Here is a 22738-nt window from a genome sequence, read left to right on the forward strand (position 1 = left end):
GAGAAAAAAATAGAAAAAAAATCTCAACCCATGGATCCGGTTTGGATCGTTGGGACCAAGGGTGGATCCGGTTGGATCGTTGGGACGGGAAGATGGGTAGATGTAGTTAGAGGTGCTACCAGAGGCCTGGAGGTTTTACCGGATCCGTACTGCCGCTCCACCAGGACGATGCCAGATTATCGAAAATACGAGCTTACCGGAGTTTTTGTATTTTCACAATATTCCATAAATTATGTACCATTTGAATGTTACAGGCATTTCTATACATTTTGTATCGGCGCACGTTTCTATATGTTTCTAATATGTTTACGCTTGCTCTTTTAATCAGTTCGAAAGACGTACAGTACGTTACACGATTACACCGCGTTAAGAGCGATTGAAAAACTTACAAAAACTATAATCGACACATTATTAGAGAGGTTGCGGCCGTAGTTTTCATCTTTAAAACGTGAACGTCGAACGTCGAGCGCCACTTACAAGATAGCGGCGCTCGACGTTCGACGTTCACGTTTTAAAGATGAAAACTTTCACCGCAACCTCTCTATTGTCTTGAGTATTTTAGCCTCCGGACCAAGCGTCCGAACAAATCCCGATTCGTGGAATATTAGTGTGCCGGATCCCCGAACGGGTCGAAAAAATCCCCAGGAATTTTTCGGGGGGGTGGTCCGTTCAGATATGTCGGGCCCCGTCCCTCACCACCCGGCAGCCCCATTGTGGGCCTGGCCGAACCCACAATGGGCCTTCAAAAAAGAGGCCCTCTTAGTGCCACAGGGCGGAAAGAGTTTTAAAAAAAAGTGTGCCGGATCCGTATCAGTATATATATACTATATATTATGAAAATTTAATTTAGAAATTTATGTATAATTAAAAGAAGAATTAATAAATATAATTATTGATTTATCAAATTAAAATACTGTAAATAAATTTATTTATTTCTTTATTTTTACGCCCTCTAGTGAGATTTTAAGAAAGTACGGGAGCGTGTTTAGTTTTGTTCGTATGCGTGGACAGAAACATTATCGTTGAATTTTTTTGTTTTAAAATATGGAAATGTCATCGTCTACGAGTCACATCGGAGTGATCCGTATGATGAGAGATTACGCCAGTTTTATTAGTTCGCCTTCTCGCAAATCCAATTTTCTTCGTCAAGAAGAATTCCTACCGAAACTTCAGTTTGATAACAGCGATTTGGATACGACCACTTCAGAACCTTCCACTCCCGATACAGGTTCGACCTAATTTCATGTCTGTCATTATTATGTAATTGAGCTGTTTAAATCAATCAGTTAATGTTTGATCAAAGTATTAATTAAGTGGTGTAGATTTTGGTAGAACTTTAAAGTAATTTGTATGTTTTCTGGTGTAAAGTGGATTAGCTAAATTATTTCTCAGATCACGTGTCGTAATTAAAATTAATTATAAAATTTCTAAGACGAGAAAATTGTTTCTGTTGTTAAATCAGACCAAAGGTTGTGACAGTTATGCAAGTTATAGTAGACAGAGACAGGATGAAAAACTATTAATGTCAAAACAAATGCAATGCAAAGATGAATGACGTAGCGGAATGTCCACGGGAGAGATGGGACTTTGACAGGATGCTGTATACAAGCAATTAGGAAATGGGGGGAAAGGACATTGTGTCAGATTGTTAAAATTCTAAAATGTCAGGGAAAAGACAGCAATGAAGTAAAATATGAGCACAGATTTCAAAGTTTTGTCAACACCTCCCAGTTGGTCTGAGGGTATTGGATGAGATGGACTCTCTGAATCTGAACTCTCTTGCCACCCGGGCAGGTTTCACTTTTCACCTGGGGACGGGAGAAGGACTAATGGAGAAGCAAGAAAAGGGACAAGGGACAGACCCAATCAAAAAGGTAGACGGAGAGTGAAAAACCCCTGAATTTGAGGTCAACAGACAGTTTTTCGTCAATTGTAAATTTGATACCCCAAGTCGATGGTTTGAAATCACTAACTGGTGCTGCTCCTCTAAGCTCCTGCCGGACGTTGCACAGTCGTAGCCCCGGGGCCATCGGCCATTCTTCACCTAGAGCGAACTTTTATCTCCAAACATGCCTCATGCCTCGCAACTGTTTCTTGTCTCAAGACCGAATTGAGATCGATCTTATGTAAGTTATCTTAAGCTCCAATAAACGGTTTACTGTTAAACACTTGTCATCATTATCTCCTCTGCCACCCCACTCACATATGAACAGACCCTAGACTCAGGGTCAGCAACCTTTCGGTGGTGTAACACAAACCTGAGTTAGTGTTATTCTGTGTGCTGCCATGATTCTACCAATTTTGTTTATATATAGTATCAAAATTGGTCTGGTTATAATGGACATCAAAAATTAATAATTTAAATTTAATTTTTACTAATTTCTATTCAATCAAAGTGCCACTGAAAATCGTCCTGCGTGCCACAGGTTGCCGACCACTGCTCTAGACCATCACTGACGTGGAGTTAACAGATTTCCCCTAAAAGTTGGCTTCTTACAATTGGTGATTGTGAAAGTTAAGTGGGAAGGTATCAAAAGCAGGATTATTTTTTAAAAACTGAAGAAAATATTAGAAATTATCATGCAAATGCTTTTTGTAGATACTAATAAGCTTATATTTATTTCTGTAAGGCAAGTGCCGTATTTAATCTGCCACCGCATTTATGGGAATAGTGGAGGTGGCAAATTACAGTATATTTTCTTACTGTAATATGAATGATTTTATTAGTAATGGAAAGTCTTTCAGAGTTTAACAATGGTATCAAGTTCTGTAAGTTCCATTTTGCTAATGGAAAATAGTTTAATGAAAATGGAAATATTAAAAAAAAGAGATGTAACAAAGAAAAGATTTATAGGGACAGGTTGATTATAGTGAATTTCATCACCTGAATTCTCAATTATTAACAAATGAAAAGTTATTTTGCCAATACACAAGAATGATACCTTTGATGTTTCTCTTTTGAACTTCGGAAATTGATACTTCTGTTGCAAAAATTAGACGACGACTACAGAAAAAATCAAACTGTTGTGTGCGATTGGCAATGCAGCATTGTTTCAATCATGTGTGTTGTGTGCTTAATTTGGATATACAGTAGACCCCTCCTATAACACTAGATAATTCCGTGTTATATGAATTCCATGTTGTACGAGTCACTTAGATTTTACAAATACGTATGCGGGGTGTGAATGGCTCACGTATTTGTAAAATCTAAGTGACTCGTACAACATGGAATTATCTACAGTGTTATAGGGAGTCTACTGTATTCATTTGTTTCTTACAATTTTATTCTGAACAATTACCACATTGCTTGCATTATACCACTCGCTTCATACTATCCACATTCACTTGGGACATGGACTTATACTTGCTCTGGCTCACATTCTATTTCCTTTGTTCATTGTTATACTATATTACATTTTTATTTTGTAATTTTATTCCTATATTTATTTATTCTTATATAATCTGTAACATTTTTATGTGCATAAATACTTTATTGTATAAAGAAGCCAATTTAAAATATGTAAATTTAAGATCAGAGCTATAAATATCAATTAAGTAGTATAACAAACATCTTTTTCATTGAAAAATACTTAATCAAGCATTTTTCAATATTAGGAAATTTTATAAAACTCATATGTCCAAGAATGAAAACCTTATAAATCATGCCACTTTCTGACCTGTATGTCAAATTTACCCATAAAATCCAAAAATACACTAAAACACTACTAAAGCTAAGTGTTAAACCATTAAACATTTTAATTGCCAAACCCAAAATTTTTTTTATTGTATTTCTTCACATCTTTGAAATTTGATGTTATGAGTTTGTACTCAATATGAAATTATAAAATTTCATATTTAAGCAAAATTGAAATAACATTCTATTATTCTCTCCACTTGAATAAAAACCTTTCAATCTCCAGTGTTATTCTTCTTGGCAAATGTTTTCAACCCTACCAGGGTCTTCTTCAGGCCACTGTTATAATACATTCAAATAGACCAAAATAGAGCTGCACACTTTCTTGACTTGAACATTCAATTAATAAACAATAGGATTTCTTTTAAAGTCTATTACAAAAAATGCTATGTACCAATGTTCATCCCCGCCAACTCAGAGGACCCTTACTCCTATAAGATAGCGGCATTTAGGGCGTTGACTAAGAGGACATTCACCCACCATTCCGAATGGGATGACACCATAGCTGAGCTAGATCACATCCAGGAAATGGCCACGCAGCATGGATACAGTGAAAACTTGGTATATAATATAGCACAAAAGTATATACAGATGAGTGCGCGCAATACTCCTGACAACCCAGATGTTCACCTTGACGGAAACAGTAAAAGAAAAGTAGTTGAGTACAACCACTATCTGGACAAGTTATACAGAGAAATCTCTTCCCGCACTAATAATAAAATAGCGTACAGTAGGCCAAGATCTATTTACAGCTTACTCCGGAACGGGAAAGATAGGCTTGACTTAAAATGCGCACCGGGAGTATATTCTATCCCCCTTTGGGATGACAGATTTAATAATAGGTTAGTGTATGTGGGATCAACCAAGCGCTCCCTTCGTAAACGTCTCCAGGAGCATAAGTATGATATAGATAATAATAAGCACACCACCACCCTTTCAACCGTAGCCACAGAACCTGGAATAAAAGTTGATCTACAGAATGCCCGTCTAATTAGGCTATCACACCGTGTAGACCAACTAAGGATTATGGAGACCTTAGAAATTTATAAAGCGGGATTAAACAACACATGTATTAACTCCAAAGACACAGTCAACATCTCTAGTGCATGGAAATTTTGCTATGAAGGAACAACCCATAATTGGATGTAATATGGATTTATTACAAGCGCAAATTACGCAAGCTTTGACGTCATTGAAGCAAGAGCGTGATGTTCTATATTTTTTTGACATTAACGTTGACGTTCTAGGATTTGAATCGCATTTATTCGGTTCCTGTTCGATTTTGTACTGTTTGAATTTATTATAACAGTGGCCTGAAGAAGACCCTGGTAGGGTTGAAAACGTTTGTCAAGAAGAATAACACTGGAGATTGAAAGGTTTTTATTCAAGTGGAGAGAATTATATTACCTCCAGTATTAGAAGTGAAGTTTATTAACATTCTATTATTCTTAACCTTCCAAGAGATGCACAGGACTTCACAAACTCCACAGTATCTATTTTTATATTTAAAATTTTGTTAGAAAATTGAAAAAATTTCTAACTTTTTAAACCCAAATGACATGCAGTTGATATTTTTTTCACATTAGAGTTGACACATTAAAAGACAAATTTGCAAGAAATTATTTCTATGAGGAAAATTTATGAGAAAAGTTATTTACAAGACTGCTTTATTATATTTAAGTTGTTATAATTTAAAATATAAATTAAAAATTCCTAATTTATTGATTATTATGAGATGATGTATTTTATGACAGTTTTAAAAATATATTTTTCTTGCTCTATTTTATGAATTTTAAACTTCAATCATAGATATACATATTGAATTATATTGTTAGAAATAATATTGATTATAGAAGGTAATTTATAATGCTTTGATTTTGCATGGATACGCTGAACAAAGTAATACCAATGAGAAAGTCTAACCTGTACTGGATATTAGAGTAACTCTAATACAAGGAGATGGCCAGACATTCTGGTCTCCGATTCAAACAAAACTTGGTGAGCACAAAGCCCTAAATACAAACAACTTTTTATCCAAATAATAGGACTGACTTCTCAAGCATTTCTGAAAAATGGGTCTCTGAAAATTGAGTGTTTAGTTTATAAGTCTTTAGTTTATTAGTTTATTTTCACATATTTTTGTTTGTGATTACATGTGTGGTGGTACACCAGTGTATTCTGTTATATTTTTGTATATATATATATATATATATGTTTTTCTATTCTCCCTTCCTTCTTTTTGTTCTGTGTTCCTTTGTCTATACTTCTGGAACTTTCTTCCAAGTGTGGGTGGTAGGGTGACCTAGTTAGGGGACAATGAAAAGAAAGAGCCCAGAGGGCAAATAGGAGACAAGAAGGCCACTTTTGCTTTGGGTCTAGAAGAGGAAAGACACATCTGAGAGAGGTTTCCAGGTCGGTGTTGCTCCACCTGAAAAAGGGTCACGAACAGATCTGAAGAAAGGAGATCATTATTAAGGACATTGGTAGACTAAGGATCCCAGACATTTTTTCATCGATTTACACAGACGGTCCGTCCCCGAAAGACATCCGAAGACAATGTCATCCAACCGCTCCACATCGATCGCCAATCCGGGTACCCGTTTCTTCTAGAGAATATATTTCTGTCTCTCTCATATTCTATCCCCCCCTTTTTTTTCTTATATCTTTAGAATAAGTAGATTTAAGTTAGATAATAAGAAAATTTTGTATCGCGAGAGTTCTTGTTCTGCTGTGTATCGAAACAGGTGTATTTTTTTGAATTTTGGAATCAGGAGGTCGGAATCTGTACAAACCTTTCTTGTATTAGTTACTACAAGAAAAATTAAAGCACCTGTTTTAATTCCTGTCTCTTTGTGAAAAACCATCTCTCTCCATGTGCGTAAGACAACACATGCTATGTCAGCATAAGCAAATAAGCTTCAGACTGTACTGCAGTTAGACAAAAAAAGAGAAGGCTGATATGAAAATAGGGTGGCATAGTTGCAATGTTTTTTTTAATTTTTAATGTTATGGACAATTTCCTCATGCACTCATGTTTGTTACACTTCAAATATAACAATACCACAAATCTGAAAATAAATATGAAGAAATAAAAATTTTATTTAACAAGATACAAGAATTAAATCTAGAGGCTTTTGTTAAACAGGAAATGACATCACATGTTTTTAATTTCTTGTGTTATAAGATTTAAATGTGAGGAATAATAATTGTAATAATAATGCAAATTGATATGGTAAAATAATTTTGTTACACATAAAAAAAACAACAGAAATTGCAAAGTTTCAAACCTTAAGTAGCTATAGTGGCTAGCATCTTATCCACTCTGCCATCGTCGTTACATGAAGAGAAACTTTCAGACTTACAAGCTAAACACTCAATTTTCAGAGATTCATTTTTCGGAAATGCGTGAGAAGTGGGTCCTGTTATTTGGACAAGGAGCTGTTTGTGTTTAGATTTCGATCAAATCAGAGATCTGAATGTCTGGCTGTCTCTTTGTTAGTACAGGTTAGACTTCCTCATTGGTATTAAGTTACTTTGCTTATAGTGGATATGTAAAATCACAGTATTTTTTCGGAATTATCCTGTTGAGGATAATAATTTTTTATAGATGATATTATTATTTTACATAGTTACTGTATTTATAATTAATTTTTATTAATTTCTTAGTTTCAAAATTGAAAAGAAAACTTTTGGAAAAAGAAGCAGAGATTCAGCACAGTCATGCAACCATTAGTCATCTGAAATCTTCAATGCAATCTTTAGAGCCAAGTAGCAAGCATTTGTGTGTTGAATTAGAGAAAGAACTAGAACTTTGCAAGCAACAATGCGAAGTAAGTAAAAAACGAGTTGTCATTACATTTTCATTTGGTAAGAAATTATTTTACATTAATACCTTGACTTATGCTACCCCGACTTACGTGAACCTGGAGTTACGTGATTTTCAAATCTTGTCGATTCGTCTTTTGTTTGAGCGCCATGCAACTCTTGATTATTCACTCCCCCCACACTATTGTTCAGCTTACATGTTCGGACGTGTTGCGCGGAATCGACACATAGCTACAATTTATTTTGTGTTATTTATTTCTGTGTTTGTTATATCTATGGAGACTCGAGAGACTCTGTGTGGTGATTTCTTGTAACTCTATGTGGTGACTCTATGTGGTGATTTCGTAAACGAATCAAAAGACAAGATAAGATTAATTAACGAGAACATTTATTAGCTTACATACATCCGACTTGAATTTTACACAAATTGGGTAATTATACCCCGACTTATGCGAATTCAACTTACGCGGATATCGCTCGGTCCCACCTATCGCGTAAATTCGGGGTATTACTGTATTATATTGACAGAAATGTCAATATGTAAGAATTCAGGCTATCAGAATTGCAATTGAGAAATTCTAAACATTTATTACATATTTAAATTACTATAAATTTAATTAAATTGATTAATTCTATGTTGTATCTGATAAAATTGCTCAGAATATTTTAACTCTATCAAATTTCCTTTAGTATAATGTCAATATTTGTATGTTGTACGAGATTTTTGGGAAACTAAATAATTACTCTATAATTTCTGTTGGGATAGAATGGTTTTTCTAATTTCATTTAAAATCTGGCATATCTTAGAAACTGCAAAGTTTCTTTAAAATTGAAACTTTGTATAGTTGATTCTTTTTATATTTATATTTTTTTCCATTAAATTTTACACACTATTCTTCATAAATGATTTTAATTAATTTTTATAAAGAATTTTAGTTAGCTGTATGTATAATGCACAAGTATTCTGGAATACATCAGAATTAACAAAAATATCTGAAGAAAGAGTCATCTCTCTTGCTTCTAATCTAATACAATACCTTTTATCAATTTTTTTCTTTTGCTTTACTGTGAAATTAGAATAATTTAGAAGATTAATAATAAATTCTAACAACAGGAACTAATTCAATGATTGAAATTTTCCTTTTTTTAAGATATAACTAGGAATTAATTTCTAGCAATTAATATTTTCATGTCAGTCTGAAAAGTTAAACACTTTTCAGACTGACATGAAAATATTAATTTTTAAAATAACAACAAAGAATAATACCATTTGTAAAATTAAATTAAAAGTTTTTTGTAAGCAGTTTTGAATTAATATTTTTAAGCTTTATTGATGCAACACTTTTAAATATAAGGAAGTAAACAAATTTTGATTTATAATATGTGTTTGAATCATTTTCTTCGTGTATGTTAATGTATCAAATATTTATAACAAATTGTTTTAGAACCAGGGCTGCAGAGTTGGTAAAAAAACACTCAACTCCAACTCCTGATAATTTTAGTAGGCTGACTTCCAACTCCTGACTGGCAAAATTAAATACCAAGTCATTTTATGGGGGGCAGAAGCACTCATACCCTACTCTGAACTCTAAAAGAAGCCCTGGGCATTTACCCAAATACTTTTATAATTAGTATTTTTAATATTTATTTGTATAAAAACGTTAATTTTTAACAATACAAATATTTAATAAGAGGAAAAAGGGAGTGATAAAATTCTACATCTACATATCTTTATTCTACAGCTTTTGCACTTCAATTTCACCTTTCCAGAAAAGTTAGTCTAACTAAAAAGTGTACAATCTAGCTACTTCAGCCTCTTATTCAGAAAAGAAAAATATATACTCTGATCAATTAGTCTGGCTCTTTTAGAAAAATAGAGTACTTATTTAGAGTGGGATAATAAAGGAATGAATCAAAAATATTCAAATTCATTTGGGTGAAANCATCAATAAATGCAAAAAAATTCAGGGGTAATTTCTGTATGTATGGATGTTTGTGTGTATGGCATGATTTTGTTCACTCTGTTTGAAACTTAATATACATTTATTAATAAAATTTTAAAATTTAGAAATAAGTAATTTTTGTAATGCTTTATTATTATTAGATTAAAGAAGAACGTATAGTTGAACTTCAGAATCAACTTCAGCTTCTAAAAGAAGAAGAAAAAGACTTTCATGCAGAGTTTTCCCAAATGAAGGAACAAATGGATACATATCAAGAGAATTATGAGCAACAAATTAAAACTTTGCAACAGAAATGTCAAAAATTGCAGTTAGATTTAGAAGAAGTAATATTAAGTGCTTTATCTTTTAAATTTTGTAAACAATGAAATAAGAATAATTTTTTTATCATAATTTCTTTATATCAATGATTTTTTTATAGGCAAAATCTAGTGAAAAAAAGATAGCTCAGGATCTTACTGCTGAAATTAAAAGGTAAATAAATATAGTATTTTGATTTGAAATTTTTAAATTTTAATAATTAATTATAAATGTTTGGCAACTTGTAATATTTAATATAAACTCAGATTTTATTTTTGCTCTCAATATTGAGATTCTGTATTCCCCTCTTTTATAAATAAGCTTGAGAATTATAATAAATTATAAACTATTTTTAGTTATAGTTAGTTATAAAGTTTAGTTTAGCTGAAATTTTACTTTATCAATAATAATATAATTTTTTGTAATCAGATTTATCTAGAAATCAAACAATGAAGAATTTGTTTTTATGATTTTCATTTATTTAAAAATTATTTTTAGATTACAGTCTGAACTGAAGTTAAAAAAGAAAGAAACAGAACAAAATAAAGATCAAATACAGTTGTTGTTAAAGTAACTATTTCCTTATTTTTAGCATTTTTGACGAGACTTGTATCTAAAATTGCGCTGCTGTCAATGGCTGCACACCTTAGAGGTATGAAGGAGTACATGTCAGGAGTTGCAATTTGGCACAGAGTACTTGATGCCCAAATCAACTCTGGTTTATTTTATATGCGCATGCACATAAAATAAACCAGACTTGTAGGTAGTCAGGGGACTAAAAACTGGGTCAAAAGAAAATACAAAATGCTGACACTGTTTCTACAAACAGGTGCGAGTTTGAGATTTGTGCATATGTTGCTTGTGCTCTCCAAGACATAGTCTCGTCCCAAAAATGGCTTTGCATTTTACTTGTTTCATATTTTAATCATTTGAAATTTAATGTTTAATTTATTATTTATTTAGACAAACACAGGAGCAATCAAAAACTATTCAAGAAAGTGAAAATCTCAAAACACTTTTAAAAAAGCTTCAACAAAGAGTAACTGTAAGTAGCTCCTTTTTACATATTGAATACAGATATATTTTTATATTTTACACATTAAATATTTATAAGCATATTACTAATTCTGAAAAAATTTAGGAATTAGAAAATGAAATAGCATCTAATGAAGATGCTGCAATTATTGTTCAAGTTAAACAAGAAGAACTCAAAGCATTACCTGACCTTAAAAAAGAAAATTTTAAATTAAAAGAAGAAAATAAATTTATGAAGTAAATTTTGTTATATAATTAAAATAATTTATATAAACATAATATATTCTAAAAATAATTTTATTTTACAGAGAAAGTTGTAAGAATTATTTATTATTGAAAGAACAACTTCAATCTGCTCAAAAACGTTTAGAATATCTTCAGCAGAAAAATGCATCTTTACCACAACTTGAACTAGAACATGAAGCATTAAAACAAAAACTCTCTGAATGGGAATCACTAATGTCTGATGGAAATGGAAATGTACAAAGGTATTGAGTTATATTAATATCTTGAATTAATCTGATTGTTAGTTTTTAGTAAGTATTAAATTGAATGAACTTTATGTAAATCACATGTAATTATAAATATTTTTAATAATCTCATTATTATACTTTAATTTAATTAAATTGATTAGAATTTCAGATATAAAAATTTATAATCTTTGTTCTGGTAAATATAATCAATTAGAAAACATTATTTTATGACTTGATAATAGACAGCTTTATATCCAAAATTGTTTATAATTTTTAGCATGAAATAAAAATAATATATTAAGAATTAAAAAATAATAATTCTAATAATTTTTAAAAAAATATAGAAAATATAAATGTATAATGAAAACTAAAGTGCAGTTTTTGAAATTACAAAAAATATTTAATAATATATTTCATGATATTTATAATTTTTTACCTTCATGTAGCATTAGTTCAAAATTCCATTAGATGACAAATATTGTGGACAGAAAAACTATATAGAGTAAATAAATACTGTATAAAATAAATAAAATGTGAAATACAGTATAGTGTCAATTATCCAAATCAATTGGGGACTGAGGTTGTTCGGAAAATCGATTTTTTGGATTACTGATTATGTACAAAAAAATACATTATTAATATAGTATATTAGTATATCCCAATAATAGTATATTAATATATCCCATGTTTAAATTTTTCTCTGTTGCGTGTGCTTTGCTTTGAATTTTTGTCAATGTTAAGCCTAATAAAAATTTTTATAATAATAATCGTGGCTATTTGTATCGTTAAAAATTATTTTTTTATTTTGTACAAACAAAATAAATATATTCAAAAATATAAAAACAAAAAAATTATACTTTAGAAGTTAATCTAAAGTTCGATTCAGCATGACACAGTCCTACTGGAACACTTTCGGTTAACCAATGTTTTGGTTGATTGGCATTCAGATAATTGACGCTCTACTGTAATATAGCATATGTACAAAAAAAAATGATGGAAAGTAGCTAATGATGCAATTAATTAAAAATAATTTTTTTAAATAGTTGCAACATGTATTGTTAGTTTTTCAAAATCAGTTTTATTGCCTGTGAGGAATATATGATGCGTAATGAGTAACGTCAAGTTGCCAGCATCATTCTTGATATTACCATCCATGATATATGTGGCTTGTGTCATACATTGATACCACTGATTATATTTTTTGACATTATTGTGCAAAATGAAAAAAGAGTTGTATTTGCTGAACAAACATTACTTCATTAGAGCTAGCATATGTATTTTATGTTCAGAAATGTATGAATGATGTATTTTTTTTCTCTTAGGCCAATGCAAAGGCAAGACACCTAAAAATAGGTTTATCATACTGGAGCATGTGTAGCTTTTTTGAATTGCATCTATACAGTATATGGCTGGGATAATATTTATATTTTTTTCATTTTCACTTTCTGGTATGGTATCTGGAAGTATGGTAATCCGGCAAAAAATACCCCCCCAGATTTTTATATTTTTGTACTTAGGACACATTGAAACATCAATAAATGCAAAAAAATTCAGGGGTAATTTCTGTATGTATGGATGTTTGTGTGTATGGCATGATTTTGTTCACTCTGTTTGAAACTTAATAACTCCCGTGATTTTTGTTGAAAATTTCTGAAATTTTGCAGGGAGGCTTGTTTATTAGTGGGATTGATACTATTAAATTTTGGTGGTTAAAGATTGAGGAGTGGGGAGATAATGGGGGTTGTGTGTATTTCCAGTAGGGTTGGACTTAATTACGATTTTACTCATTAGCATTTACAGTTTTTTATAAAACTCATCCCTACCCCCCAAATTAAGGTTTTTGATGTTTTATAATAGTTAAAATTATAACAAGTTTCTAAATAAAACATGACAACAGATGGCACCACAAAAATTTTAAATGTTGACGAGAAAGTTGAGCAACCCATTGCTGGTTTATTAACTCTTTCTGCTCTGTGCATTAAGAGGGTCTTTATATCCAGACTAATTATGGGTTCAGCTAGGCACATGACAGGGCACCAAATGGTGAGGAATGACTCAACATAATCAGGATAGAACATCCATGAAAACTTTCTGGGAATGCATGCAAACTTTCTGGATTCAGTTTTAGATACTTTAGAGCTATAGACTGACACTTTAATTATCTGGCTATTAGGAGAATAAATATTATGTGCACATGAAATATTGAATATTGATTTTGTACTATAACCTACAGGAGTATGTGTTCATGTTTGTTCATTAATGTTTCTGTAGGCTTTTCAATCAATCTTAACATAGTATAATCATGCACTGTATCATTTTCATACTGATAAAAAGCACACTTAAAGAAACTAGAAACATTCAATAGTGTGCACAATATATATATATATATATATGATAAATATGGATATAAAATGCACAATGTCTAACATTCAGATCATATATAATGTATTGAATTTTGTGAAAATACAGAAATGTCTCATAATCCAGCCCCACTCTGGTCCCATACATGCTTGATAATCAACTACCATGCTACATTTCTCAATAAATACAATTTAATAAGTCTATGTAATCATAATTTTTTTAAGATAGGAAATATCAAATAAATGGTGATTTTATTATGAATTAATCATATAAAGAGGTTACAATTTCTTTTTTGAACTGAAGAGATGTTTTCATTTAACAATATTTAGAATAATATTTTTTACTATATACAGTAATACCCCGAACTTGAGTGATAGGTGGGACCAAGCGATAACCGCGTAAGTCAGAATTTGCGTAAGTTGGGGTATAATTTTGCAATTTGTGTAAAATCCAAGTCGGATGTATGTAAGCTAATAAATGTTCTCGTTAATCTTATCTCGTCTTTTGATTCGTTCATGGTTACAAGAAATCATCACATAGAGTCTCTCAAGTCTTCATAGATGTAACAAATACAGAAATAAATAACACAAAATAAATTGTAGCTATGTGTCGATTCTGCGTGACACGTCCAAACATGTAAGCTGAACAATAGTGTGGGGGGAATGAGTAATCAAGAGTTGCATGGTGCTCAAACAAAAGATGAATCGACGAGATTTGAAAATCGTGTAACTCCGGGTTCGCGTAAGTCGAGGTATTACTGTATTTAATAAAGAATTATAATTAAGATAAGATGATAATTTTTGTAATTAAAATACTGTAAATCATTAATTATTTTAATTAATATTGTTATCCTAATTTTTTATTGAGTTCAGAAGTATATATTATACTTCTAAATGTTTATTTTAAAAAACTTATTAAAATGCAAGAACAAAGTCATAAAATATTTTTTTTTATAAATTAATTGACATATTCATTGAAATATTTAATTTTATTACAAATCTTAATTTATTATTTACTACATAATATCATTATATTAATTACATAGTTAAAATACTGTTGATAAATAAAGCTTTTAACTTAAAATGAAAGTTAACTCCTAAATATCTTGATTTTCTATTAGAAACAACTTTTATATTAAACAATTTTGTTTATAATTATGAATTTGGAAATATAAAAAAAAAACATTATATTATTTAAAGGATTAATACTGATGATAAGTTATATTTCCAAATTAATTTTTATGTTTATTCTAGATCACCTTCTGTTTTGTCAAAAAGATGGAATGAATTTCAAAAGAATGAAGCAATCTTGATGGATACAATAGGAAAATTAAAAGCAGAGTAAGTAAAATTACATATCTGAATTATATAATAACTTTTATGTATGAAAAACAGTTTAAATGTAATTCAAATTATCATCAATATTAAACTTTTATAAAAGGTTATCTTTGACTATCATCTAGTTCTAAAATTCTTGCTTATATTTCATTTCTATAGTTTGTCTTTAAGTTAGATATGATTCCTAGGTTGCATGGCTGAATTAATGGTGATGTATTAACAGGAAGGAATATTATTTTAATGTTTTTTAATAACATCGTTATCATGTGAATGTTCTGTACAATTGTCTACTGACAAAACAATTTTTCATTTCAAGGTTATCTTCTATTTAACTAACTAGTTATTAAAAATGTTAGTTTTCATCTAGGCATTTGCATTTGAACAGTAATCTATTAGTAAATGTTTTCACCATTAACACATCTAGTATTTTTACATTTTTCAATCACTAGATGTGTCTGTCTCTAGCTTTGTATATTAGCACAGTAAAGTGTAATAGTTGTACATTGCTTTAGTGATTTAAATCCTTTAGAATTTTTTATATTTAAACATATAAGTATGGTCATGATCAGATATTATGCAAAAATAAAATGCTGTTTCATCTGTATTTTAGATATTCCTCAGTGAATGAGCAGCAATAACTTTTGGTCATTCTGTCTTTAGCCACAATTCAGGTGACACAGAATCAGAACTTTTCTCCTCACCCTGATTACATCTGTATACAATGTTCTTTCATTTTCTCCATTTGAATAAAATTATTATTTTCCATATTTTTAGCTAAATTTTTTTTTATGACATATTAGTGGTTTATTAAGTTAAATCTGATGTGATTGCATGATTTAATTAAACTGTTTTGTCAATTGACTGTTATTAACCATTTAAGTAAATTCAAGCTTATGTTGTTTACTGATAACTTAAGTTTATTACTAACAATCTAAATAAATTCAATCAAATTTTTGATTACAATAAGCTAAAGTTTTGTACTTATATAATTTATATGTTGATATAAAACCAGCACTTACTGTATTTTAATGTAGATTAGAATGGAAATTCAAAATATTATTTTTATTGTTGATGGGTTAAAGAAAAACATCAATTTGCAGCTAATTTATTTTTAGATTTAAATTGTCTAGAATTAATATAATTCTGACAGTTAAATCTTATATTCTGTAAGTCTACTATGAAAATGTTTTTAGTAGATAAACTGCATACATTTTGTTTTTATTTAATACTAGATGCTTATTCATTACATAGGAAAAACATAAGAATAAATGAAAAAAATTAATTTAATCAAAGAATATATTGAAAAAACTTTATAACTAACTTTTACCAAAGTATGATTAAATAGTACAAGTAAATAGCTAAAAATTTAAAATAAACCCTAATATATACAGAATTTAATATACACCCAAAGAAAAAAACAAAAGCTATTAAATAACTATTAAAATGACTGAAACCATTTTGTCACAGTCACTCAGTACTAAATCAAACTGAAAATCCCAAGATATTTTATAGCAGATAAGTAATAAATTGCATAAATATATATTAAATGTTCTATCTAAAATCTAAATATATAAAATTGCTTGTCCTGACTGACTCATTCATTCATTCACTGATTCATCATCGCCCAGAGCAAACCGCTTAACCTAAAGAGGTGAAATTTGGTAGACAGTTAGGGTACGTCATGGAAACGCACACTAAGAAAGGATTTTTCGAAATTCCAACGCGGGGGGGAGAGGGAGAGGATTAAGTCTTAACCGGAAAAACGGCTTCTACTCTACTATTTTAGATGNTATTAAATAACTATTAAAATGACTGAAACCATTTTGTCACAGTCACTCAGTACTAAATCAAACTGAAAATCCCAAGATATTTTATAGCAGATAAGTAATAAATTGCATAAATATATATTAAATGTTCTATCTAAAATATGATATAAAAATAAAATGCAACAGTTTATAAACTTCTTATTTTTAAATGTAAATAATGTGACTAATTTTGTTAAAATATAACTCTAAAAATTAATAACTAATTTAATGTTTTTAGTATTTCAGTATGTAATAATGAATTTAATTTCAATAATAAAAATATCTGAATTTATTTTATTATTTTATTTATTTGAAAACTCCATACATAAAATTAATTTTTAGGAGGAGGGGTAACATTAATAACTTTGGTCAATAAAATATATTTACACCATGTAGATTCAACTGAGTCGTTGATGGAGAATAATCCATGAATTCTATCTGCTGGATCTTTACAAACAACATTATTAGCACTAAAACATTATTAAGAAGCATTGATAGATGCAAATATTCAAAATCTTCACAGTCAAACATGTAGTGATTTAAAGACGCATTTCCCTTCTTACAAAACAGACACATTTCCGGTGAATGTAGATCAATACACAAGTGTTTCCATGTTAAACGAAACTTATTTAGACGAATCTGTATGATCATTTTTTTAACAATAAATGGTAACTGCTGATAATAAATGTAAAAATATCTGAATTTATCTTTTATGTTTATATATTTCATAGAAATAGAATCGTTTTTAAGTTATTGTTACTAATTAATGCACTTTTTCAATAGTATAAGTGTTCTAGAGACATCTAATCAAAAGCTATCAAGTAAAGTTGCTTCTTTGACTACAGAATTGCAACGTGAAAAAAAGCATGGTATTGATCAGGCAACACTCTATAGACGACTACAAAAAAAGGTTCTTCTTGTTAGTAAGGTTGGTTTTTGTGTGTTAATCTAATTTTATAAATAAAATTTTTTAATCAAATAAGTAATAAAAAATTTGTTTAGTAAAAAATGAACTGCACATTTTTTGATGATTATATTTTTTATTTATATTTAATTTAATATCATTATTTATATTTAAAATCATTCTTTTTAAGATTGAAGTTATAAAATTAATTACAAAAAGAAATGCAAACATTTGTCTTTACTTCAGTTAATATATATATTAGGTTGTTCGGAAAGTAAGTTCGCTTTTTTACCATTACATGGATTAGTCGTATTTTTCCTGCCATTTTCATTCTAAACCGTATTATCATTATATATTTTGACAGCTTAAGGCTTATTTGTAAAAAATTTTGTTTGATTTTGTGTAATTGTTTATTTTTTGTGTCCCATCAAATATGGAAGATAGAAAGCAGCATTTTTGGCATATTTTGCTCTTTATTACCAAAAAGGTAAGAATGCTGTTCAAGTGAGAAAAAAATTGTGTGACGTGTATGGAGAAGATGTGTTGAGAGAAAAACAGTGCCAAAACTGGTTTACAAAATTTTGTTCTGGCAATTTCAATATTGAAGATGCACCATGTTCTGGATGGCCAGTTGAAGCCAATGAAAACAAAATAAAGGTACTGATTGAAGAAAGCTGCCAAATAACAACACGTGAAATCACTAAATCACTAAGAGATTAAATTTGTCAAATTGAACTGTTTATGATTACTTGAAACAAATTGGTTTCGTTTCAAAGCTCGATATATGGGTTCCACATGTTCTTAAAGAGAGATGCTCCCTTTGGTGGAATTTTAAGGAAATTTTTTTTTTGGAGCTTTTACCAGACAATTTAACAATTGATTCAAAAGTATACTGCCATCGAGTAAACAAATTGAGTAATATCATCAAACAGAAAAGGGGCCAGAATTGATCAACAAAACAGGTGTAGTGTTTTACCACGATAATGTCAAATTTCACACAAGTTTGGTAACTCGTCAGAAACTGTTATAACTTAGATGGGACGTGCTATCACACCAACCATATTCGCCAGATCGAGCACACTCAGATTATTACTTGTTCCGGTCTATACAAATTTTTTTTAACTGTAAGACATTTACTTGAAATGACAATGTCAAAAATCACTTGGATCAGTTTTTTGTAAGCAATGATCAAAACTTTTATGAATGTGAAATTATGCTACTACCAGAAATGATAACAACAGGTATTTGACCAAAATGGTTGATATATAATTCAATAAAATATTTATTTATTATAAAAATATTGTGTTTTTTTCCATGGAAAAAAAACGAAATTACTTTCCGAACAACCCAATATTATATACAATTTAAGAATTTAAAGTTAAGTTAAGAATTATAAGTTAAGAATTTAATATTCCAGAATATAAAATACAATATATAACTTACACCAAATCTTATTAATGAATAAGTATTTTAAGACAGAAAAGATGTAAATAGTTTTAAACAAAATTAATCTTGATATGATTTTACAGTCATCCCTTACCAACTACAATTACTTTTATGCTATAAAGGATATGATGCGGTTGGTAAAACTACAGTAGGCTAAACAAACTTTATAGTTAATAAAAAGTTATGGGAAGAATGACTATTAATAGAAATACACTGTTATGGTGATTGAAAGAATAACTTGTTTAAATTAAGGACATTGATGCATATTAATTTATTTAAGTTGTGTTTTTGAACAAACAAAAATAAAAAAAGTTCAGTCACTGATGTGATGGAAACACAAGACAAAAATTTATTTACTTCTCTGTAGGTTTACCACAATAATACATACAAGAAATTACAGTAATTTTGAGGTACACATACAAAGTCACTGCTACAATTCTTTCCCAAATAGTTCCATAATTTATCTGAATATTGGGTTTATTACACCCAATCTTCAATTCAACACTTCTTGGTGTTATTATTAAACTCACTAGAATTTTACAAAATTCTTTGGTCAGAAGAAAAACATTTTTTTTTTTCCATTCTCAATACCTGACAATGCAACTCTGTCATCCAGTTTGAACTTTCTTCAGAAATGTTTCATTTTGACATTCTAAAACAAAAACATTTGTTCCTTCGAATTTCTGATTCAAATATTTTTTCTTGTGCTTCCATTCTTCTCATTCCATGTTTGATGCTTTGAACTTTAATTGGACTGCAATTTGAAAAAATTGTAGATCTATAAGTTCCAACTGTTGTCCATTCGTCTGTTTTTCCTTTATCTTGAGAATGGAGTTAGACAAATGAAATACGAGATCTGATATGAAAATCTTAGGGGCAGGAGGCCCTGATTAATTATATATAAACTTCCAATACAAACCAGAAGTCAATTCAAAACTTCCCCTGAATTGTAGTTAATAGATGACTGGCATGACTCCATTGCTAACAGAGAAGTATGATGTACAGAGGCAAGACACTACAGTACTAATTTGAGATGGAGAGCGTATATTTTAAATTAAATAAATTAAAAATATGATTAAAAATTTCAGCTCGGCATTGTGACAATGTCACAATAAATAATTGGTCGTTTAATTTTTAAATTTTTTTGTAGACTGAATTCTGTGAGATTGATTCTCTATCCTAACAATTTGTAAGGCATCAACAATGCTTCTGATCCTAATGTAAAGTTTAAGGTATGTTCTGCAACTGATTTGATTTTCACGATATTATCTGTATAATTGTATACTTTCAGTGAAAGTAAATAAAAAGAATATTGTTTTTGGCATTTAATTACAAATAAATTTTTACCTATAAAAGAACACATGTCAATTTTTGTTTTGATTTAAAATACACTATAATTTATGAGTAATCAAAGTATTAAATAATAATACATTATTATTAAAATGTTTTGTAATATTTTCATTAATTCATATTTTGATAAAAATTACACAGTTGGAAAAATTGCCGTTGAAAAGGGATGCCTGTGTATTTATATTAAAAATGACTTATATATGTATAATATGCATAAATAACATCAACATAAAGCCCGATTGGTATACATATAAAACTTCCAAACGATCGCCTGAATAACGGGCTATAATATGGCTACTTAAAATGACAAATTGCTTTGGTTCTAATCATTTTAAGTAGCCATATTATAGCCCGTTATTCAGGCGATCGTTTGGAAGTTTTATATGTATACCAATCGGGCTTTATGTTGATGTTATTTATATATATATACCTCGCCGGGTGTTACGTTAGCTGGCTGAGTGCCATTGAGGGTCGTGGGCGATGAAGTCGCCCCCAGTCAGTGATGTATTTAACCAAGTAAGGTTATATCTAATCTATTATATATACTTCTGGAAGCGAAGGCTTGCTCGGGGTCCGGGTGGCGTAACTGGTAGCGCACCGCACGGTAAGCGGAGGTTGCGGGTTCGAGCCCCGTCCCGGGCCAGTTCTTTTATTCCAGAAGGTTCTAAATTTAATTTAATTTAATTAATTATATTTATTTAATTATTAATTTAGTTACGAGATGGCGCCTAACGCTTACCTCTTATGACAAATTGCTTTGGTTCTAATCATTTTAAGTAGCCATATTATAGCCCGTTATTCAGGCGATCGTTTGGAAGTTTTATATGTATAATATGCATTTAAAAATTTTTATTTATATTAGGAACTAGATAGTTACAAAAGGGTTGTCAGTTCATATGAAGATGATAAATCCAGTGTTTCATCTGTACAAAGTGAACATATTAAATCATTAGAAAACATTACAGAGAACTATCGAAACAGAGTTGATCAGGTTTGTTTTAGTCAATCATCATCTTATACAGTAGAACCTCGAAAACTCAGCCTAATGTGGACCGAAGGGTGGCCGAGTTTGTGAAAATGCCGGGTTATCGGGAATGGGGTTAAAAAAAATAAGTACGAGTGTTTCCTCAGAAAATACTGTACTGTACTTGTATGTATTGTTTACTTGAGAATATAACAGAGAATAAACTGCCCAAATACCCTTAAACAAAGGAAAACTACGTACTTTATGAAGGCTACGTACTTTACTACATGAAAATGAAAATTAATGAATACACTGTGTACAGTAATTTACCTGATAAGACAGACCTCAGAAAAATACTTTATGAGAGCTTTTATACTTTTATAAAGCTGTCTATAATGAAAATTAATTAACTAAGGAGTTTTTTGCCCTGCCAGGGTGTGGTCGAGTTATCCGGAGTGCCGGGTTATCGAGGGCCGAGTTTTCGAGGTTCTACTGTATAAACAATTATATTACTTAGTTCTAGTAGTCAGTCTTGAAACATTGTTGTAATTTACTAATTTTTTCTGCAAGAACTAATATTAATTTATATTAGTTTGGCTTATCAAATGTTTTTATTTCACAAAATGCCATTTAATACTCACAGGTACATTTTGGGATCATTTATCACCTCTTCAGTGTAGCTAGTAAAATACATAACTTTTTATTAATAAATGCATTAACAAAAAGTTATGTATTTTACTAGCCATACTGAAGAGGAAATAAATGATTCCAAAACATATTTAGATAATTAGAAATAAATTTTTGTGAAATAAAGATGTCTGACAATAAGACATTTTTATTTCACAAACCAATATGGACAAGTAATAGTTCTTGCGGAAAAAATTTGTGTATTTAGTTTTGATTTGAAAAATTTGGATAATAATTGTATACAGGTATACCTCGCCTTACGTCAGTAATTGGTTCCAGGAAAGCGACATAAGTTGAATTTACTTGTCTCCGAATCTACTTGTCACTAGGCTAAACCATAAATTACCATTCCTGGTTCTGTATTTTATTTATTAATGCATTTTTAATAATATATGGTTAATAAGGATCTATTTTAAGCTTACAAACAAATAAATTTTAGTTTTTAATATAGTACAGAAAAAAGTAATATAAATTTACGAATGCATGTACTGTAAATACAGTACAGTACATACTTGTAAATGTATATATTTTAATATGATTTTATGTGCTTTAAACGCTTTTCTAGTGATATTACGACTTCAATATTTGTGGCGGAC

General features: G+C 29.9%; 1 protein-coding gene across 2 annotated transcripts in view; it reads left to right on the forward strand.

Annotated features, from left to right (window-relative positions):
• Nucleotides 1-973: 973 nt before the first annotated feature.
• The window catches only part of LOC111639148 (mitotic spindle assembly checkpoint protein MAD1-like), a 38585-nt gene continuing 16820 nt past the window's right edge, over nt 974-22738 (forward strand). For both annotated transcript variants that reach the window (XM_023384941.1, XM_023384951.1), the window contains exons 1-11: nt 974-1228; nt 7361-7524; nt 9624-9806; nt 9902-9954; nt 10279-10350; nt 10744-10825; nt 10922-11052; nt 11124-11303; nt 14903-14989; nt 17575-17719; nt 21354-21482. In XM_023384941.1, coding sequence (XP_023240709.1) covers nt 1045-1228; nt 7361-7524; nt 9624-9806; nt 9902-9954; nt 10279-10350; nt 10744-10825; nt 10922-11052; nt 11124-11303; nt 14903-14989; nt 17575-17719; nt 21354-21482 — 1410 coding nt within the window. In that variant the 5' untranslated portion in view covers nt 974-1044. The remainder of the gene's footprint in view (nt 1229-7360; nt 7525-9623; nt 9807-9901; nt 9955-10278; nt 10351-10743; nt 10826-10921; nt 11053-11123; nt 11304-14902; nt 14990-17574; nt 17720-21353; nt 21483-22738) is intronic.

Source organism: Centruroides sculpturatus, unplaced genomic scaffold (genome assembly GCF_000671375.1).
Source record: "Centruroides sculpturatus isolate CEXI.00-Female unplaced genomic scaffold, Cexi_2.0 scaffold186, whole genome shotgun sequence".
NCBI lineage: Eukaryota > Metazoa > Arthropoda > Arachnida > Scorpiones > Buthidae > Centruroides > Centruroides sculpturatus.